General features: G+C 41.3%; 1 protein-coding gene across 4 annotated transcripts in view; it reads right to left on the bottom strand.

Annotated features, from left to right (window-relative positions):
• The window catches only part of tnrc6c2 (trinucleotide repeat containing adaptor 6C2), a 152,851-nt gene that overhangs the window by 36,812 nt on the left and 95,481 nt on the right, over positions 1–20,558 (bottom strand). For 2 of the 4 annotated variants that reach the window (XM_080879962.1, XM_080879965.1), the window contains exons 1-3: positions 15,299–15,363; positions 4,533–4,633; positions 3,587–3,608 (exon numbers count right to left, since the gene is read on the bottom strand). In XM_080879962.1, coding sequence (XP_080736088.1) covers positions 3,587–3,608; positions 4,533–4,595 — 85 coding nt within the window. In that variant the 5' untranslated portion in view covers positions 4,596–4,633; positions 15,299–15,363. Of the gene's footprint in view, positions 1–3,586; positions 3,609–4,532; positions 4,634–7,637; positions 7,678–15,298; positions 15,364–20,558 lie in introns of those variants that run through there. The other 2 variants (XM_080879964.1, XM_080879963.1) reach the window with 2 other exon arrangements.

Here is a 20,558-nt window from a genome sequence, read left to right as displayed (position 1 = left end):
AGACACAGCGTGGTGTTCCTTGTGGCTTTTTGTTTCTAAATGTAGTTTTCTAATTTTTTTTTGTTTTGTATTTTTGAGTTCCGTTTGTCTAACTTCCTGTTTGGGCCATGTTTTCTTACAAATTCAATCATATTTGTATGTCCGCACATGTGTTTGTGCATGCTAAGAGCAATCTTGGCAAGGACATTATTATCTTGGCAGTTTTGCAGTTAAACAATGTAAGCTTCCTTCACTGAAAACATATTGAAAGGCTCCAAGTTGCTGCAATGAGCACGTTTTGATGGCTGTGGGTATCAAACTCACTACGTACCCTGTGTCTCTGTGTATGTGCACATGCTTTTGTCAAGGTTAGTAGATATGTGTAGCAATCAAATCGACTGATTGTGATTGCAGCAGGAGCAAAGATTGTGATGAAGGTGCGTTTGTGCTGGGGGTGAATAATCAGCGTCTCCGAGGTACTGGGGGACCAAGAGGGGGGAGGATGGAAAGGCTCTGTATAGGCAGAGGTCCAGCCTGTCTGTGCGTGTGTGTGTGTGTGTGTGTGTGTGTAGGAGGGAGTGGGGGTGGGTTGGGGCAATGGGACACTGCCTCCTGGAACCTTGCATTCTGTGAAGCTCCATGCCTAATAGGGGGCAGAGAAGTTAATTCCAGTGCGCCGAAGCTTTATCTCATTTTCATACATATGAACGCGCCAGGCCGAGATCGATTACCGCAAACAAATTGAAATGCCTGGGACCAGGGAGGCCTGCAGAGAGGAAAGCAGCAAAAGGCAGAGAGGGTGGGGAGTGGTAGTGTGTATGTGACTATGAATTTCTGAAAGTGTATAAGGAAGACAGAATGCACTGATATGGATGGAAAGACACAAATCACTACCGCATACCGATTTCCCCGGTCTTGCGTGCACACACGCGAGCAGACACACACACACTTACACCTCTATTATTTAGTGTCATGCATGAAAACCCATCTCATTCTAGTCGATGCCACGTTCCTTTTAAAAGCTATTGCAGATGGGAGGTTATAAGCAAACTCACAGAAGTCCTGATTTCTCGATTAGTCTTCTTTCACCTACTTTCTTTATCTGTCTGTTTGCATGACTACCCACTGCATAAACGCAATCAGTTTCTCATCCCATGTCCTTTTCCCTCTCTATCTCTCATTAAACACACCATAAAATAAATCTCCATGTCATTAGTCCTCTGCTATATTAGTGTCGTCATTGACTCTTGACGGTCATTTTTGGCACTTGTCTGCTGCTCGCTGCTTCATTACTTCCCTTCCTCTTTTCCTTTCTTCATTTTTGCTTTTATGTGGAACCAAAACAGCTCGTTACACTTCCTATTTCTTCTCTCTCGCTCCCTTTTTTCCCTTCGTAACTGTGCCCTAATCCATGGGTTTCTCTCCTAAAAAGAGTTTTCCCCCCTTCCCTTCTTGGCATTTCAATTGCTGCATCACACATCCAACATACACAGTTCATACAGCGCAGCAAGAAAATATGAAGACTGTGCTATGCTTTTCATTATTTAGACATTTATTTGGCACACTGGCTTTCAAATCTAACAATGGAAACATCAGTGTAGCAGGATGTGCTTTATATATAGTGCCTACATTTTAAAGCAAGTTAGTAAAAAGGGCTCCTGAACTGAGCAGCACAGTGAAGATGGCTGTAAAACATGCTTTTCAGAGCACCACCGGTGGCTATAGCACATTTCTGCTCATGTATATAATGCATCTAATTACTTTCAGTGCACTAAATTGGAGGGTTTGGTTTAAAAAAAAAAAAAAAAAAAAATAGCAACAGCTGCAGATTTGCAGGGCCAAAACACATTACTGGTCAAAAGGTATTGCCTCATATTTAAATACAAGATCTCTGAAGACAAATAGGAAGATGCACAAAGAAACAATGCAGGCTTTCACAACACAAAACAGCATGTGACACGTATTGTTGGCCACATCCTGTGGTTAGGTGGACGGCTACAGCCTAACAACATAATCTTTTCCATGCTCCTTGTCTAATGCATTATGCGGATCATTGGTAAAGTTTGAGAAAACAAATAAACGTGCAGCAGTCCTGCTTGCCTTTAATGCGTCATCAGTGACCAAAACATACATTTTCTGTTGTAAATGCCAGCATACATGTGTGAAAGTAACGTATATTAGTACAAACTGTTTCTGGAAAAGATCTCAGTGAATATGTCCTGTGTACAAAAAAGAAAACCCACTATAAAATGTGCCTCTTCACTCCTGATGTTCTTTGTTAATATTTGTGACAAGCCCCCATCTGAGTACTATGCAAGCAGAAGTCATACAAATGTTGAATTGAATTGTAGCCCTAGAGGAGTCTGATATTTTAATCTCTCACTGAAGCAGAAGAACAGTGGCATTAAATGCTTATTGAAATTGGATGCATTCAGCTTTGTAGGCAGCTTTGAAACTTGGTTAATAGGTCAAACTCACAGACAGTGCAGTGAAACACAGGGAGGGTAATTAAATAGGCAGGTCAGAGTCCAAGGCAAGCTGTGGTGACCTTTGTTAAAGCCTCACAGTTTCACCCAGATGGCCAAACTGCTGCTCAAACTGGCAAAGTGCAGGTGCTAAGAGACACACTAAGAAAAAACCCCAGACAGGATGAAATCTTCTGCCATCTTCAATCCAACACTACCATGCATTAACAGAAACCTTTAGTTTAGGTATTTAGCATTAACAGCATTTTTTTAAGTGTCAACACAGGAATAACCTCACTGTGTTGCTAAGTGACAACAAAGCGGGAGGGTGTGGTTGATAATTATCCTCGTCCATGATGTATGAAAATTCAGGTTTGAAAGCAGATCGCAAATTATGGAGGCAATGGAGCATTTTAGATGTTCTTAACTAACAATTGTTCATTCCTTTTAATGCAGACAGCTGGGACACAACGCTTCCATATTTCATTTTATACCGGTATGCATGTGGATGTAAGCTACTGCATTAAAGTAGAACTCTATTTAGAAATCTATTTATAAAACAAAAGCATGCAAATCTATTGGCTGTACAGATCGTTATACATGTCTTACTTAAACAATCCAAATTACAAACTTGTTACAGGAACAAGAACGCTGAGAAACTATTTTAACATCTTAAGAAATTGCAGAGGGGATATGAGGACACTGTTCCTTTAGTTTTGCATTTCAGCTGAACACCATTTGCTTCTTTTATCCCACTCATCCTCTCCCTTCTTTCTATAGCCCATCCCCCCATCGCTTTACCTACAGCACACTCAGTGAGCTGTCTGGGTCCCCTCACGCCTCACTGCCTGGTGCTCCTGGCATACTGAGCGTCACTCTGCATTAAAACGCCCCTGTATTTGCTCTAATGAGCGTCTGCATGTGTGTGTGCCGAGTCAAACAGCACAATTGTGCATGCATGTGCAAAATGTGTGTGTCCATCTGTGTACAAGAATGCTAAATGCTACGTGTGTATAATGCATAAATAATGTGTGTGCCTTTATGTATTAATCAGAGCTGATTAATGTACATCAGTGGCTGGAATGTAGTGTTAGAAAATGAAGTATATGAGAGGGTGTAGTTTGTCTGCTCATGACACTCACCTTTGGGTTTCTGATCAGCAGCCTGCAGAGGAGAAGAGAAACTGATTTAGGAAATGAATAGTTTAAGTATGATGTTCACAAATAAATCAAACGACTAGTGCTACCGAATAAGGTGAGCCTATCGTTTCAAGACATCAGTGAACAGAAGTAGTCATTTGGTCCTTTAATGGAAATTTGCTGCCTACATTTCAACAAATCAACCATTAAGCACTTACAATAAAACCACTCCATGCACAGGGGCAACTTAAGTGAAGGCTAGTATCCTATCTATTTTAATAACAGAAAAGTGTGTGTAATGGATAGCACTGAGGTTTCTCACATGACGTCATGCGCACACTGTGCGAGACATATCGGACATGATACAATCACTGTTTGTTAGGTCGCTGGATGTTTGGGCTGTTGCTTGGTGAAATCAGTCATAACTAAGGTGGTACTTTGGTTGCTCACAGATGGCCACGGTTGCCTAGAGTTTTTCATGTTCGTCTGCAAATACTTGCCAGCTAGAAGTGGAAGTACTTTATATACCAGAAATGGAGAGGGTTCATCTTCACAGTAAAAGCTGTACTTCGGCGTTGCAGCCAACATGTTTCAAAGTGTGCAACTTTTATTGTGAGGGCAAACTGTAAATTTCCATTGTGCATCACACTTTTACGGTTTCAGCACAGCTCAGAGAGTAGCTGGTCAGGCTACAAGGCTGCCACTTCCACTCAAAACAAGACTGCAGCAATATGCTAGCAACCACAAGGAGGTTTTTACCAAGAGGTTGGGGAATACATGTTTCCCTAGTGACAGGGGGTCACTGACTGGTCCAAAGGCCTGTCTGACTTGCCGGTTATTAACTTGACCATCACAATGATTGTCACATGTCCAAAAATGGTGGACAAGTCAGCATCACTTGATTAGCACTCACATGTCTGCAAAGCCTTAATAGGGGTTTTATATTCACCTTTTTCTGAGCAATTTCCTTCTTGGTCTTTTCTTCTTGTTTTTTCTTTTTCTTTTCTTCCATCAAATGGTTCTCTTTCTTCTGTTGCTAGCTTCTCTCAGCTGTTCAACAAGAAGGGGAAAGAATGATGAGTAAAAAAGAAAAAAAGAAGAGCACAATTAAGGAATACTTCTACACATTATAACTGGTATGATCTGCATTGTAGACTTTGGACATCAAGAGTTATTCAGAAACATCTTGGCCCCACACTGTAAATTGTTTGTTTTGTTCATTTTTAAACTTTAAATGAACTTAAATGGTAATGCAATATTACTGTTACTTTTTTTTTTTAATTTCAGGGGATTTCAAGCATGTTCAAAAGCACACATTAACTTGTAGTACCTTCCTTATGAGCCATTTGTAAGTCAGGGCCAAAGTGCACTCAGAGAACGTAAAAAAAAAAACAACAACATTTCCATCTACAAGCATCACTGCATACAAAAAAATCAATCCAGGAACTTGTGATAAACACTTTCCCTCATGATCAGAAACTAAAATGTAGAAGGTGAAAGAGGAGGACTACTCGAGTACAAAAAGGAAAGGGACAGAGGGGGAGATGAAGTGAGTGTGAACAAGAAGGCTTAAAAACAACAAACGAGTCAAGGGGAAAAAAGAGGAAAGGATTTAAAGGAGCAAAAGGAATAAAACATGAAGGCCAACAGACAAAATAAAGCACGAGTTCTTCTAACGAAGATCTCCTTTTAGTGGGAGTGTGGTTCCAAACTAGCTAGATAGCTAGCCTAAGGGCTCAGGGGAAACTAAGTACTTCATTTCAGTCTCCATTTGCTTTGGCTCAGCTTTAGTGACAGCTCCTGGAAACTATTAAAGGCATGAGCTAGAACACAGGCAGTGACTGTGTGCATGCTTTTAGGCTTCACCAAGTGCAATGGACATCAATGCATGTGTCATATTCAGTGAAGGGAATAAAGCATTTTTTCACATACATACATAAGACTGACATTATATCTGGTTTAGTGAAACAATTAGCACAATAATAATCAATATGATGAAAAATCATTAGTTAAAATCCCAATGTTGATAAATGTGTGTTATCGACCACAACTGAACAAAACACTAAATATAAAAAGTGCCTACACAAGCATGGATATGAATCAAAGTCTGAATATATGAATGAATCATAACTCTCCTAACAGAAGACTAATGGAAGGCCTGTCTCCCACTGTGTTGCCCACTGGCAGTGGGAGGGAGCTGTCAATCACAAAGACAGGAGAGGCTTCAATGAGACAGTCTGATGGTGCAGTAATGTCTCTATGGCAGCAACGGAAGAGGAATCATATAAAGGGGTTTGGGCAAACATACAGATCTTGCATTACTGCTCCTCCAACTGTATTTTTTTTTTTCAGAATCAGAATCAGAATACTTTATTGATCCCTGGGGGAAATTATTTTAGCTTCCTTGTTCCTTTTCCTGCTTCATTGTTCTTCCTTTCTCCCTTACATTCACGCATACACTCAAAACACTCCCATTTTTCATTGTGCTATCTCAACAGCTCACTGAACGCTAGGGCTGTGCGATATGACCAAAATCTCATATCCCGATATAAGAATTCTATCGTCCCGATAACGATATAAATCACAAAAATTTAACATTTTCTGTAAATTCTGTGAATCTCGGGCAGCTCGACTTGCGTGAAGTGTTTCCAGCTGCGCGTCCTTTACCTGGAGTCGACTGTTTTAACTAATGCGTGAAACTATACATTTTTAGACATAAGTTGTAACGGCCGCCGTTTTCTTTGTATTTATTACACGGCATGCTGCGGGTAAAAGCCTGTTCTAACGTTTGAGTCTAAGGTTTATTTTTTAGCACCTGGCGGCTCTTTTTTACTTCTAATCCGTTAATAATCTGCTCTTTCACGTGATTCTGTTTATTTTGAAAAGTCTCAACAGGATCTTGAGCTTTATTGTGAAAGGTTTATGTGGAACATAAACAAGCGGACACGCGATGGTGTTACCGTCGTTGTTACTAATGACAACGCATAAAAACAGGCGCTTGTCCGTCAGTAGTGTGGTTATTTACATATAAGAGAAAGAGAGTACTTTAAGAAATTAATATAGCCACTACAGTGACCATCAAAACGATGAAAAAATATTACCGTAAACAGTTTATTTTGCCACACCACGAAACAAACGATAGCATAAAATGAAACGATAGATGTTTTTATATTGTCATCCGATATATATCGTTATATCAAACAGCCCCACTGAACGCTGCCCTCGGGGAATAAATAGGGGTTCCATTATGTGTGGATGTGATTGTGTGATCCAGTGTGCATACAGATAACGGTATGGAATATGTGCACTGTGGATAGGAGTGGGAAAGTTAGAAATTTCAATACTGGGATTTCTACATTTGACACAATACCAATAGATTAATGATATTCTATTCCTTTTTCGTGATGTTGATAATGCTGCATCGATACTGTGAAAAATGACCACTGAAACCACTTCAAATAAATGTGCAACAAAAAAAATTCTATTTTGACAACAGTGTGAAGTGATCTTACTCTTTATTAATTCTCTTCCGTATTTGAGACCATTATTAAGTATAGTATTAAGTCTCTTTCTGGCCACCTAACAAGAAAATAATAGAAAATGCTGCACTGCTATAAACATCTAGAATAGGAATAGGAAAAAAGTGAATGAAAAGCTTTGCCGATGGAACAAATTGGAGCGACTGGAGGAAAGAAATGGACAAAGGAGTTTTAGGTGACAGAAACTATTTTTGTTTTCCTTTCATTTGCTAGTGACAGAGTCTCTTCTACTACAGCTCCTCCTGATAGTCTTTATACACAAAAGATTGCACTAGTGTCTGTTTACAAGTATTGCTGTCACTATGAGGGTTGGACAAAAACAGGTCCAAGTATTAAAACAACAAAGTTATTATCCTGATTTCCTATGTGTCACACTCTGTAATATCATTTAGGGTAATGTCCTAACAGCATGTGAATGTGAAATCAGAGAGCGGGCAGTTGACTTTTGAGCTTATGTAGTCATCGTCAAAGTTAGCTTCCATCCTGACCTCTGTTGACCCTACATATTGCATTACCTGCCTCTCTCCCCCTTTCTCAGTACTGCTGACAGCAGCACTTCTTCAGCAGTGATTCTGGGCTGTATCGCTCTCTGCCACACTCCCCAGCATCAGGTTTACCCCCTCTGGCAGTAAGACTCTGCAATTAGGGAAACATTTCCCATTTTGACATTAATGACCTACAAAGCCAGCGTGTGTCACTTAAGGTTCTCTTAAATTAAAGGGACTTGCAACACCACAGCCAATAACCAGCAATCAGCTCATATTCTTCCCCTTAAAAAGATATGGTTAAATGACATATGGAGATTTGCAGATAAAAAGACAAAAATCAATGCAAAGGTGCATTTAACCCAACAAAAAAATAAAAATTAATGTGTCTCCATGTTGTAACTGCAGAGCTCAATTGTGTATTATAACTATTATAACTGACTACTGACCAAACTGACCACTGGAAACTCATGATTTCATATCCAAGCAGGATCCCCCTTTCTTACTATGCTAAATACAACTGCTTAATATCTCTATATGTGGGGATAAGTTACAGAGGAGGAGACATGACAAGAAACATGCTATTATACAGGAAAGAGGTTAGAAACTCACTACACACACACCAACCATGCATAAAAGCACAGACACACACACGGGACCAGACAGTCTGATGCCTGTCTTCTTCCGCCAGGGATGCAGAAAAGAGGGAGGAGGGATGGAGGAAAGGGAGGGAGCAGGCGGAGGATGAAAGCAGACGCAGAGCAATACCAATTAAGAACGACAGCCGCCAGAGAACTAGACAGGGCACACAGAGAAAGAAAAAATACTGCTGGAAAAGGGCAAAGACCAAAAGAATCCTCACTGGAGAGGAGTTGGAAACAAAACTGAATGAAGCTCTATTGAGGCTGGCAGACCAAGGAGAGACTGGAGGACAGGGGTGGAGTTTGAGGGGGGGGGGGGGGGGGGGGGGGGGGGGGGGCTGAAATATTCGTACACCTTGATCACTAGTGTCAAAAGAACCAGACAGCAAAAATAAGGTTGAGGGCAAAAGATAATGCAAGGCTGGTAGAGAATGGGAAAAATGGAGGATAACTGTGCTAATGTTATTCTCTGCGTTACAATGAAAGGGAGACACAGGACTTCAAAAGAAAAAGAAGAGCAATCAAAACATGGAGAATCATGTTTGGAATGGCTACAGACAACACCACAAACACAAGAGTAGGAAGAGGAGTTTCCTCTCTTGGGGCAGGGGGAGAATAACAGAGTCAAGACTCATGACCACAGATTGTGGTAAATCTGCCACCGCTGCCATTCAGAAAACCACCCATTCCTGTCGTATTATGGAAGCTATGAGACTCTCCAGAGCCTTATTACATGGAACATTTTAGGCAGCCTTTACCTGGGGAATAATTCCTCAATACCTGCTAATACTGCAACACACCCCAACTAATCTCCACAAATGTGTGTGGGAGTGCATTTGTGTTTTCTCAACCTGAACAGCTTGGGGAAAACAAGCCTGTAAATTCCACGGTTGGTAAGTGCTAATAACAATCTTCTTGTGTTTTCTATCCTTCAGTCTCAGTGAGTGCTCGGTTTGTAAGCATCCTGTGCATACAGTGCATGTCGGCTTTGCTTACAGCCGGTGGTCAAAATGGTCTATGAAAACATACAGTGCACTTTATTGCTATTAGACTAGGCTTGCTCAGTGAATTGTGGAATACATATTGTATGTTGGTAAAACCTGTAAAGAAGAGATGGCCCCTGGAGAGCAGTGTTTTGGTTCGGCGGGGGGAATACTGGGGAGGAAGAAATGTCAAACAACCACATATTAGGAGTCAGTTGTACTATAAATAACAGCTTTGAGGTTTGCTTCCAGAAAATTCTCTCTCACAGTCTTGGCTGCTGCCTCTGCCAAGCAGATATGAAACTTTAACACAGTGGCAGCTCATTAAACTGAAAAACAGCACAATACACAAGACTAAGCAAAGCCTGGTCCTTGCCATCGCCACTGCTAAAGCTTAGTGAATTCAAGAAGAAGCTGTCAAGCTGAATGTGTTGGTGTATGTGTTTATTTTTGAGTGCTTTCTATAGCTTGACTGCACTGTCGGCGTACCAGCAATTCTACCATTGCCAGTGGCACTTGTCTCTGTCAGCTAGTACATCTGGCTACCTTACCCACACCTAAATGTTATTCTAACCTGAGTCATAAACTGAGACTTAACCAACAAAGAGTCCTTTGAAGGTATATCAGGAAGTGAGGACTAACCAAAATTTCCCTACTTTCCACCAAATGATCACACACCCAAGGCTGAAAAGACAAAGTTCTACTCAGAAAAGATTGATATTTAAGCACACGGGCATACACAATGTCCCATCAGCAATTTACTGACTGCCAGCAGTATAAGCAATCAGTCAGTCTCTGAAAGTGAGAAGCAAGCCTGCAAAGAGATGCAGGAACAATGCCTAGAGGAAAAGAATGGCAGAAAAAGCCACAACAGCTCCTTCTGTTTGGACAGCAGATGAGATACAGATATTCTGACACAAAAAAAAGCCTACATCTATCAAAGTGAAATGAAACATTAGACCATTTTTTTTTTTAATTTAAAGTAAAAATTGGCTTAACTGATCTAATAAGAATAAATACCCACCCTAGGTCTATGTGGCCAATAACAATCCTCAGAAATGTCTTGCAGCTATTGGTTGAGAAAAAACTGAGAAAACTACTAATAAAGATATTTAAATATGAAAAATACTTGCAAAATGACATTCCTGCTGCCTTCAATGGTTTGTGCCTACTGTACTATGCTAATTTGCATATCAGCTATTATCTTGTTTTATATGTTTTTATTCTTCCTACCTTTTAATACTGTTCTTGTTGTTTTTGTGTTGTAAGGTGACCTGATTTGCCACCAACAAACATGATTTATTTTTATTTCCTATTGTTATAATTTGTCATGTATTGAAGTGCAAATTGAGCTGTGAAAACCACTTTACATCCATACATCAATAAAAGTAAAAGCAGACGGATAAAGTTCATTGATTGTATTCAAGTTTGTGTTCAGGGGTAAGAATTGACGTGGATTATCAACCAAAGCCATGACCCCAGTGAAGGGAGAGCTAGTGCATGCTAGTGCGATTTACACTGCCATAACTGAAAGCTTTGTTAGTGCTGTAGGGACCAAGTCCTGTTACATAATGAGTAAGGATGTCTGTTGATTTTGAGCAGGAAATGGGAATATTATATGGTTGCTTGTCCTGCATATTCTCTGTCAGTTTCTATCTGATGCCAATCTCCTTCTGTCCACGTCTCTCCAATTAGCTAACATGAAGTAGAGGGAGGGACCGGGGCCTCAACCAAACCTCGGCACATTGAACATTCCCCTGGATCCCTGCCAAGACTCTCAGGCAGCAGCTCGATGGGTTTCAGCTTCGCTTCCCCCATCCCCCTGCTTCCACCCAGTCCTAGCTTACCCTTGGTGGGCCCCTAAAGCCCCTGCCCCCTCAATTGGCACAGAAGTTAGATAAGGAGGACAATTACACATCCACCTCCCTTTAGTTTGTATGTGTGGCTACTAATCACAAGAAGATTCCTTAAACTGCCACCTTTTACTCACAACTTAAACTAATTTCATCCATGCCTATTTAGAGTGCATCTTCAATTTTTGCAAATTCACAAGAAATGCCAGATATGGGTATGAGAGTGTAAGACGTGGAGATCACATCTATCATAACATGAGATCACCATCTTATACCAAAACAACAGTAAAGCCTGGTCTACACGATGGATGGATGTAACCTAAAAAGCTTTGTTTTCTAGTTTACATCCATCGAAGGACACTGTAACCATTTATGACTTTCTGGTGCTCTGTTATTACAACTGCAAACACAAAGTACAGACACACTCCCCCCTTAGGGGTGTGCCCACATAAACACTACTCATTTGGTACAATGGCTAAACCAAACACCATTGCTTGGTAAATCTAGATCCTGCCCCCCTTGACATTAAAATAGCAATACAGTGAGCAGAGGAAGAGGTTAATGGCTTTTGGCAGCCCCCTATTCAATCCAGCTGATTCTACTGTCAATGTACCCTTACTTGAGGAGCACCCTGCGGCGGTGTTAAGCGCGTTATCTATCGCGACTGTGCCAGTTGTTTGAAAAGCCTCATAATCACAGGCTCAGTAACTACCACACTAAAGCCTGGGATAGGGTCAATGACAGGGGGAGAGGACTGACAACAGAAGCAACACACAAGTCCAACTACAGGGGGCTTCACCAGGGCCACAACAAAATATCTGACAAGGAAAATAAACTATTTTACCACTGTACAGAAAAATGCATGGTGGATACAGTATATTTACACTTGGCCCTGCAGTGGAAACAAGGCTAATGATAGTAACTTACACTGGTGTTCATGTTTTGTCTGCAAAGGGTCAACTAAGGATAAGCAACTTGGGTTTCCTTTCAAATAAATGATCCTGCCCCTTTAGTGATAAGGGGCTGCAGATGGAGTTACTGCCAAGATTTGTCCTCCCGGCATTGTTACAATACACTCTAATCAAAACAGTGTCTAGATGCCAACAGCCTAAAGCCTGGTTAGATCCAGAGCCAACATGGGTAATGTGTTTCCTGCCTGCAATGCTGCCAAAAAGGCAAAAGAAGTAATACAATTCATTGAGTCTGAGCCTCTGTGAGATGAAATTTCTCATTTTGAATCCTTTTGCATTTTGGGACTAAGGTAAACGTCACAAGACCGAGCTAATTTAATTCAGAAATGTTATAAGATAAGATAAGATAAGATAAGATAAGATAAGATAAGATAAGATAAGATAAGATAAGATAAGATAAGATAAGATAAGATAAGATAAGATAAGATAAGATAAGATAACCTTTATTAGTCCCACACGTGGGAAATTTGTTTTGTCACAGCAGGAAGTGGACAGTGCAAAAGTTATGACGCAAAAATTAGAATACAATAAGAATAAATACAGTACACAGCTGTACAGAATAGAATAAAATAATATACTATATACAGTAGAATAAAATAGAATAAAAATATACAATAAGATAAAAATAGAATACGAATGCTATATACAACTGAGTAAAAATACAACAATGCCAGATTATTGCACTTAGTGTTATTGCACATGTGTGGATGTGTGTGTTTGTTCAGTTAAAGTCTTTGTTGTGGAGTCTGACAGCAGTGGGGAGGAAAGACCTGCGAAATCTCTCCGTCCCACACCGTGGGTGCCGCAGTCTCCCACTGAAGGAGCTGCTCAGTGCTGTCACAGTCTGCTGCATGGGGTGGGAGACGTTGTCCAACAGGGATGACAGCTTAGCCGCCATTCTCCTGTCACTCACCACCTCCACAGGAGAATGGTGGCTAAGCTGTCATCCCTGTTGGACAACGTCTCCCACCCCATGCAGTGACAATAGGACATATACCAATATTTATGCCACACTTTCTGCATATTTAATACATTTAGGTTATTTTTATACTACAACTGTTACATTAACAGTGACAGTGGGCTAACCACTTTCCACACATAAATACAGTTCAAATGAATTGAAGTTTTTTTTTTTTTTAAAGTTAAAAGTAAAAAGGAACCAAGCAAATCTTTAACACTGTTTTCCCATCGGCAGTTCAACTTATAATGTTTTGCTTATGTTGACTAATTCCAGCAGGGCAGACTACCTAATTTACTGCTGCAGGTGAATGACATTAAGCGTATTTCGATACATGTTTCAATACTGTTGGTATAGTACTTTCCCTTCGTGCTGGAAGTAGGGAATAAACTCCCCAGAGTGTCTCTCTCTGTCTGCTTTCATTAGCAACAGTTGCTAGAGTTGCATGTACACAGAGACTACTGCACTGCTCCCTCAGTATCACAGTACAGTGGACAGTGGCATGCAAAAATCAGTGCTACACCCCCAGATACTCCACACTGCTCCTGACTGCTTCTGGCAGAAAACCTGCACCTTCATTGCAGCATAACATGCACTGCCTAAGGAGTGACCCCCTCAATGGTGATCTAAGGTCCATGTGCAATCCCAAAATTTACCCTAGTGCCTTAAACCACTTGCTGTGGTTTAAGTGCTAGTTACAGTTGTGTCTGGTAATGGTAAAGGTAATTGCATGGTATTTAAGAAAAACTAAACTCCCTCCTCCTTTTTGTTCCACGGTGAAGAGCATCCTATTCTTTCCACTCATTTTGGACACCCCCCAAAACATCTTTTCAGAGCTATCCCCTTACTGCATGCTCATCAGCCTTGAAGGACCCTTAGCTCTGGGCAAAAAAGGGCTGTGTGTTTGTGCCCGTCTGTCAGCTGGCCGTCTAGGGTGCACTCAAGTCCTGATTAACAACTGGAGGACATTACTTAATGGCAAAGGTATTGAGCTAGACATAAATAGTCACACAGTCCCATGGCCAAAAAAATGAAAGGCATTGCACATGTGCAGACACTGGCTGAATATGCCACAAAAATATTTACATTCACAGACAGTGCATATATCCATCATACACAAAAATAAACCATCCCCATCTGACTGCAAATGTACGGTGTGCCACTACAGCTTGGGCACATTTTTCATTTCATCACCTCACTGATGTGTGACGGTAGAGATAAGACAGTGGTGACAGAGATGTCAGAGGAGGGTTGGAGGAAAAGGGGGTTTGAAATTGAACAGGAAATTATGTACTTCAATTAAGACACGCGGTGGAGATATTAAAAGCTATACTCCAGCGCCTGGGGACAGGATGCACGAGGGGGGGAAGCAATGGAAAGCGACAGTTCAATCCGAGTTGGGAAGGAGGGGTGTGGAGGAAAGGAGGGAAGAGAGACAGGACAGCTATGTTTAATAATGTACTAAGAATTAGTGTAGTGGAATGTACAATGGTGTACAAGATACATAATGTGATACAGTTGAACCACAGACCGAAGCGTAGCGAAAATTGGGAACAAATGGGACTGTGCCTTTGCCACATTTAAGAAAAGTGTAACTACATCGGATAGGCACGAATTAAAACATTTAACGAAAATATAAAAAGGTGTTACAGCCCTAATGCAACTCTGTGCTATCTGCAATCAAACTATAACTATAAAATTAGCGCCCCATTACCTTCTAATAACCACACAGACATTGGAAAAGGCAAAGCAATTCTCCCAGTGGCTCCAAGAAACCATCACATTACACACTCACATGTACATAGTGTGCTCCAGCGCACTCAGCCAATCATAAAAGGGCTATGATATAACACAAAAGTTCCCAACATATTCAAGACCCTTCAAATAAATACACTAAAATTAGTCATCAAACCCGTGTCTAAAGGCACATCTAAGAATACCTCGGCTCAATCAGTGTTTTCCTTTGCCGAAGAATGCCCTGCATAAACAATGTGAGCAGAAATCTGGGCAAAACAAACACGCTTAGTAAACTGTTAATGGATGTTTTAATGATGTAGTACTTGAGCGTTTGCCGGGGCATTACCGCTGTTGTTAACCGGGCTTAGTCTGTATGTCAATGAGACTAGAGCTGAGTGATATACTTTAGCTTAATTATAGAGGAACACGGCGATTTTCATTTTTCGGCTGCCGCTACAATTTTTGATTGCCAAACGTTGATTAACATTATTCATCAGTTTGCCAAGAATCTAAAAATATATATAAATAAATTACATGTATAAACTTACCTTGCTTTAATCACAGCTTTGGCAGCTTTCAGTTAAGAGTCGATGCATGGCAGGGGGGGGGGGGGGGGGGGGGGAATGCATAAAAGCATTCTCCGATGTCTTTTCTAAAGTTACCCGTAAAGAGATGGAGCAGAGATTTAGTCGTAATTAAAGTCAGACTTGGTAGATAAGCCGACTGCTGCTGTAGCAGCTTGGTGACAAGATACCGAGGTAAACAACGGCTACTCAGCCAGATATATACACAGCAAGTACGGTAATTTATGCTTTGAGCAAGAAGAAAAAAGATTAAAAAATAAAACCCAAAACACATACGCTGTGAAATTATTTTTACCAAAAAACAATTTGTTAAAACGTCACGATTTAACGGGGGGAGGGGGCGGGGAAGCGGACGAAGCACCACTAATAACAAAAACAAAAAAAATACGAACACGATTAAAATGACTTTTAAAAGCAGCTAAATTATGTAAGCTAACGTTAGCTGGTTGGCGTCGTAAGTCGTCGACCGTTGCAAGGTTTTGCAAACCAGAGAAATCAGGCAGTTTTCGTTAAAAAAAAAATCGCCGATGACTTCTCGCGGAGCAAGCCGACGGCCGTCAGCCAGCCACCCAACTTGTTTTAAAGTGCAAAAGATTTTTGTTGTTGTTGTTGTTTAAGTCGTCGGTTGGACGACTAGCGACGGACTGGCTACCGCAAATGCAAAATGAGTAGCGACTCCGGGGAAATACATTCTGTGTTGATCCAGACGGCGGAGCGGACACTCATGGTAGGCGTTCAGTGAGCTCTCCTTGACAGTGGTCTCGCAGCCATTTTGTTCAAACTAACAACACTGCAGTCTCCGTCTCCTCCTCCCAGGGAGCAGACAGACCAGGAAGTCGCTCCGGATACGTCACTCCCGACCAACCAAAACACTAACCCCGCCCACTCGCCCCGCCTTCCTCCGGTCTTCAAACCTCCCGACTGGCCACCGAGGATGGACCTTTTTAATACAACCATGCGACGGACAACCAGGAAAAAAACAAAACAAAAAAGGGACAGAGGCAGCCAGCTCATATGTCCAGGGTAATTGCTGAAGCGTGCAGCAAGCACTGTGTGCTTAAAAAAGAAACAAATGTGAGACATGTCATGCTGTGGAAAGAACATACATGAAGAAAGTATAGGCATTTTGAATTATATACCCAGCAGATTAGCTATTTAAGTCTTAAAGTTGCTCCAATCAGTTAATTTTAAGAATGGATCAAATTACTCAATATAATAGCAAAGACAATGTTCATAGTTGCAAACCTACTTTTGTTAGTAACCATGTGTAATCATTTTAGCCTCCTTTTAACCTATAGTTTTTGTTTAAAGGGCCACATATTTTACATAAGATTTCATATTTTATCTAGTACAATACATTATGTGATGCATAACTAAAATGGTAAATGTGTATAAATTCCATAAGCAACTGGCAGTTACACTGTGAACTTTATTTAAGCAAGTGAAAATAAACCCCCCAAAAACTGGGGTCAGAGAGCCAGCCCCGGGTTGCTCTTACCCAAGATGACCTTTGTCAAGAATCTCTTCATCACATGATGTCCAGAAACACTGGGTGATAATTTTAGGCTATTCACAACATGATGGATGAGGTCGCCCTTGTGCACCCTCAGTCGCGTCTGCAGCCATCTCACAGAAAGAAAACGCAGCCCCTGTCCATTCTCTGCACTCCTTTCTCATGGAAATGACCGCTCCATGCGCACACGCACACACACACACACACACACACACACACACACACACACACACACACACACACACACAGACAATGTGTGGTGGGAACAGGTCAAGACTGTGTTCCACAAAGAGGAGGGCTGACCAGTGAGAATGCTCCTATACATCGCAGGGAGAGACTACTAATGAGAAAGCCAGGGGCCCTGGCCAAAAGTTTTTTTTCTTCCTCCTTTTCAAGGCAATATGCCCAGAGCTATTAAATCAGCAAGCTCCAACTGAATGGAGAAAGCAGATGCTCCATGCTCAGGGGTTAAGAGAGGTGAGAGCAGAGGGGAATGCCTTCAGAAACGCCTTAAGGCAAGTGTAGTGCAGGCTATTAAAAGGGAAAATGCAGGAATTCGCTTGTAATGTGTGCCATTTGAATAAGCTGTGTTCCTAGTAATCATTTTGTCCCTGAATTAATATAATACGCTTACTTGAAGCGTCAATTCAGTGATTTATTAGGTCAAGAAAACTAAAGTGCATTACTTAAGAGATATCAAAGAGACACAGAAATGCATGCAGCACAAAGGACAGGTCAGACTTGAGACGAAAACTGTGGTTCGACACGATCTCAGCCATCAAAGGCAAGAGCTACTCAGGTGTATATGCATTAAGAAAAAAAAAGACAGGGAGTGTGTCTCTCCTTGAGTGCAGACATTCACATGTATTTTATGTGAGTGTGCGCTCATCCCTCCCTGTTCCACATGCGCTCTCCAACTCATCACAGCTATTCTTTTAGGTGTCTTTGAGATGTTTCTTTGACTTCGCCAATTTCCCTAATTGCTTTCACATTTAAGAAGACTGCTGACAGAAGCGAGTCAATGGGAAAGGTCTGCCTGACATTCTGATAAGAAACAACCCAGACGAGCTGTAGTACTGCAGTGGTGGCAATCGCTCACTTCTTCTCTTCTTAGACAATACACCTCTCCTCCTCCTGCTGCTCTCGCCATCTCCTTCTCCTCTCTCCGTTTCTTTTTTTTTTTTTACTCCGTGCTCTTCTGCCTTTTGTTTTAATTCCAGTTCAATCACGAGCTCTGTTCCGCATAAGGTTTTAATTTCAAGCCTGCTGCCAGAGTCTGCCACACGCGCACACACACACACACACGCGTGCATATTCACCCAAGTATGCATGTGTATACACCAAACCACAAATTCCTATGCTTACCGCGCACACTTACTCACGTCACAAGCACGCATACACACTTGTATGTTACAAGGCGACATGCAAATTTAATGCACGTGCTCTCTGGCTACGTCTTATCGAGACAAAGTATCTCCTACTTGAGACTTGAGACTTTAATATGCGCACACACACATTATTAAAACGCAGGCGCATCAGACAAATTACATAACCAGAATCCCGAACTGTATTTTTCCTTCTGAGATCAAAATCTAGTTTATGAAAGATCAGGTAGATTTATGGGATCATTAAATGAATTCATAGCACTTACAGTCTATGTTTCTTTGCCTTACTCAAAAATACAAAGCACCTCTTCAAAGGTACTACCAAGAGCTTTCATTTTGTGGAATTAGCTAAACATGATCTGAGGATTTACCAAGTCCAAAAGCAGGTCTCGGTGTTAAAACCTCACTCACTACATAATGCAGAAAAAGAGATTTACAGTTTGGTGTATGATGTGGGGTAACTGATGACTTGGTGATGTCAGTATTTTGGTATTGATTATGAATACACAATCCTCTGCATCAGTCTGGACTCTATGTATGTGAGTAATCAAAATGCAGACAGCGAGCTACTGTCGCTTCTCTCAAAGTGACATTTCCAAAGGCATGACTTGACATATGCAAAAGGGCCGTCATGATGATAATTCTGACAGGAAGAGACCATCTCCTAACTGCCCATAAAAGAAGAATGTTGCACAGTGACTCCTCCAGTTCTGCCACTTCAAGGCGAAATTTGCAAGTGGGTTGCTTTGTGGTTGAACTGAAACATTCATGGGAAGCTTTTCTCACTCTGATTAGCAGTGCTGATTGAAGTGCCTATCCATTAAATACACGCACAGAGTGGGAAAACCCTGCTGAGTTGCTCATTGCTCATCTCCAAGGTCTGCAGCATTGCATTGGGAGATAAGGAAGACTGCTAGTAGCTAAAGGCATGCTAGTGCAGGAGAAGAGGAGGAGGGATCCTTTTCATTAACTTTCATTAAGACTAAAGAGCGAATTAGTGTAAGAAGAGGTCTGATGTACAAAAGTCGTGCTCTTTTTAGCTGTAGCCACATACAGCATGTATGAAGTTCATGAAGACACACAAATTCAGTCTAAGCACTGGCAGCAAGTGTCTCTAATCCTCTGTACTGCTCTGTACCCGTGTACTGCTTTGGGTAGCATAATAGCAAGAATAAACAGAAAGCAGCATCTGGTAAAGGGTTTATGCTTGGGGTGGGAAAGGGGTTATGCAGTCTTTGTGTGTATGTGCTGGTGCTTTTAAGTGCACGCCTGTATTTGACTGTGTGTCTGCGGTGCATGTGTGTGTGTATGCATTTGGATGTGTCCATATGTGTGCTGTATGCGTGGAGGGAGGGAGGCAGAGCACAGCAGAGCAGAGCGTTGCAGTGCAGGCAGTAGGACAGCGTTTCTGAGCTGTGGTAATTTCCCCCGAGACAAGCGAGCAGGTAAAGGCCAGCAAAAGAGGGAGGGAGGGAGAGAAGGATAGATGAAGGCTGGGATAAAAGGGAGGGAGGGAGAGCATCAGCAAGCAAGTATGTCAGAGAATAATAAGGAATGATACAGCAGTGGCAGAAAAGAGGGCAGCACATTCGCCCAATCGAATGGGCACGGACTGCATTAAAAACGTTTCAAGGTTGAATTTAGCCGCTCTGATTGTCAACACATTACCGTTAACATTTGTATTTCCATTTCAAATGCCTTATCTTGTTAATGAGTGTTTCTAAACTGAGTCATTGTTTTTGTAATGAATTCATCTATTAATTACACATGCGCCGTTTTCTGATGACCTTGCTTTATTTTGTTACAAGCTGCAGACCTTAATATTAGCATACATTAAGCCCTGCTTATCTTTCATCCCCAAAAGCTAATACATCAAATTATCACCCGAAAAAAAAAATGCATCAAGCACAATTGTGTTTTGCGCACCAAGGTTTGTGTGTGTGTGTTTGTGGGTGAGCACTCTCACTTATTAGCCCCTTCCCCCTCCCTTCTTGCAAACTCATTACCAGCATATAAGACCTGCATGGATTTTATGGTGTTTTGGGAACTGACTGGTTAATCAGATTTATTGCACACTTAAGCTTAATTGATTGCCTTTATGGATTCAAATGAATAATTAAGTACTAACGAGCCTAGTTTCTGTTTCATCATTCTGAAATGATGATAATGACCCACAGAAAGGGAAAGTAGTAGAAGTGTCAATCACAAAATGCCAACATAACAATATTTGCTTTTCAGCCTGTGTAATCTACTGATCATAATAATGCTGTCAAAACACCGATACAAGCACGTTTTCCACTTAATCTCATACTAGTATTGGCCCAAA

Source organism: Rhamphochromis sp. 'chilingali' (assembly GCF_963969265.1).
Source record: "Rhamphochromis sp. 'chilingali' genome assembly, chromosome: 4".
Lineage (NCBI taxonomy): Eukaryota > Metazoa > Chordata > Actinopteri > Cichliformes > Cichlidae > Rhamphochromis > Rhamphochromis sp. 'chilingali'.
The sequence above is the reverse complement of the archived record's forward strand: the minus strand, read 5'-3'. Positions and strand labels throughout refer to the sequence as shown.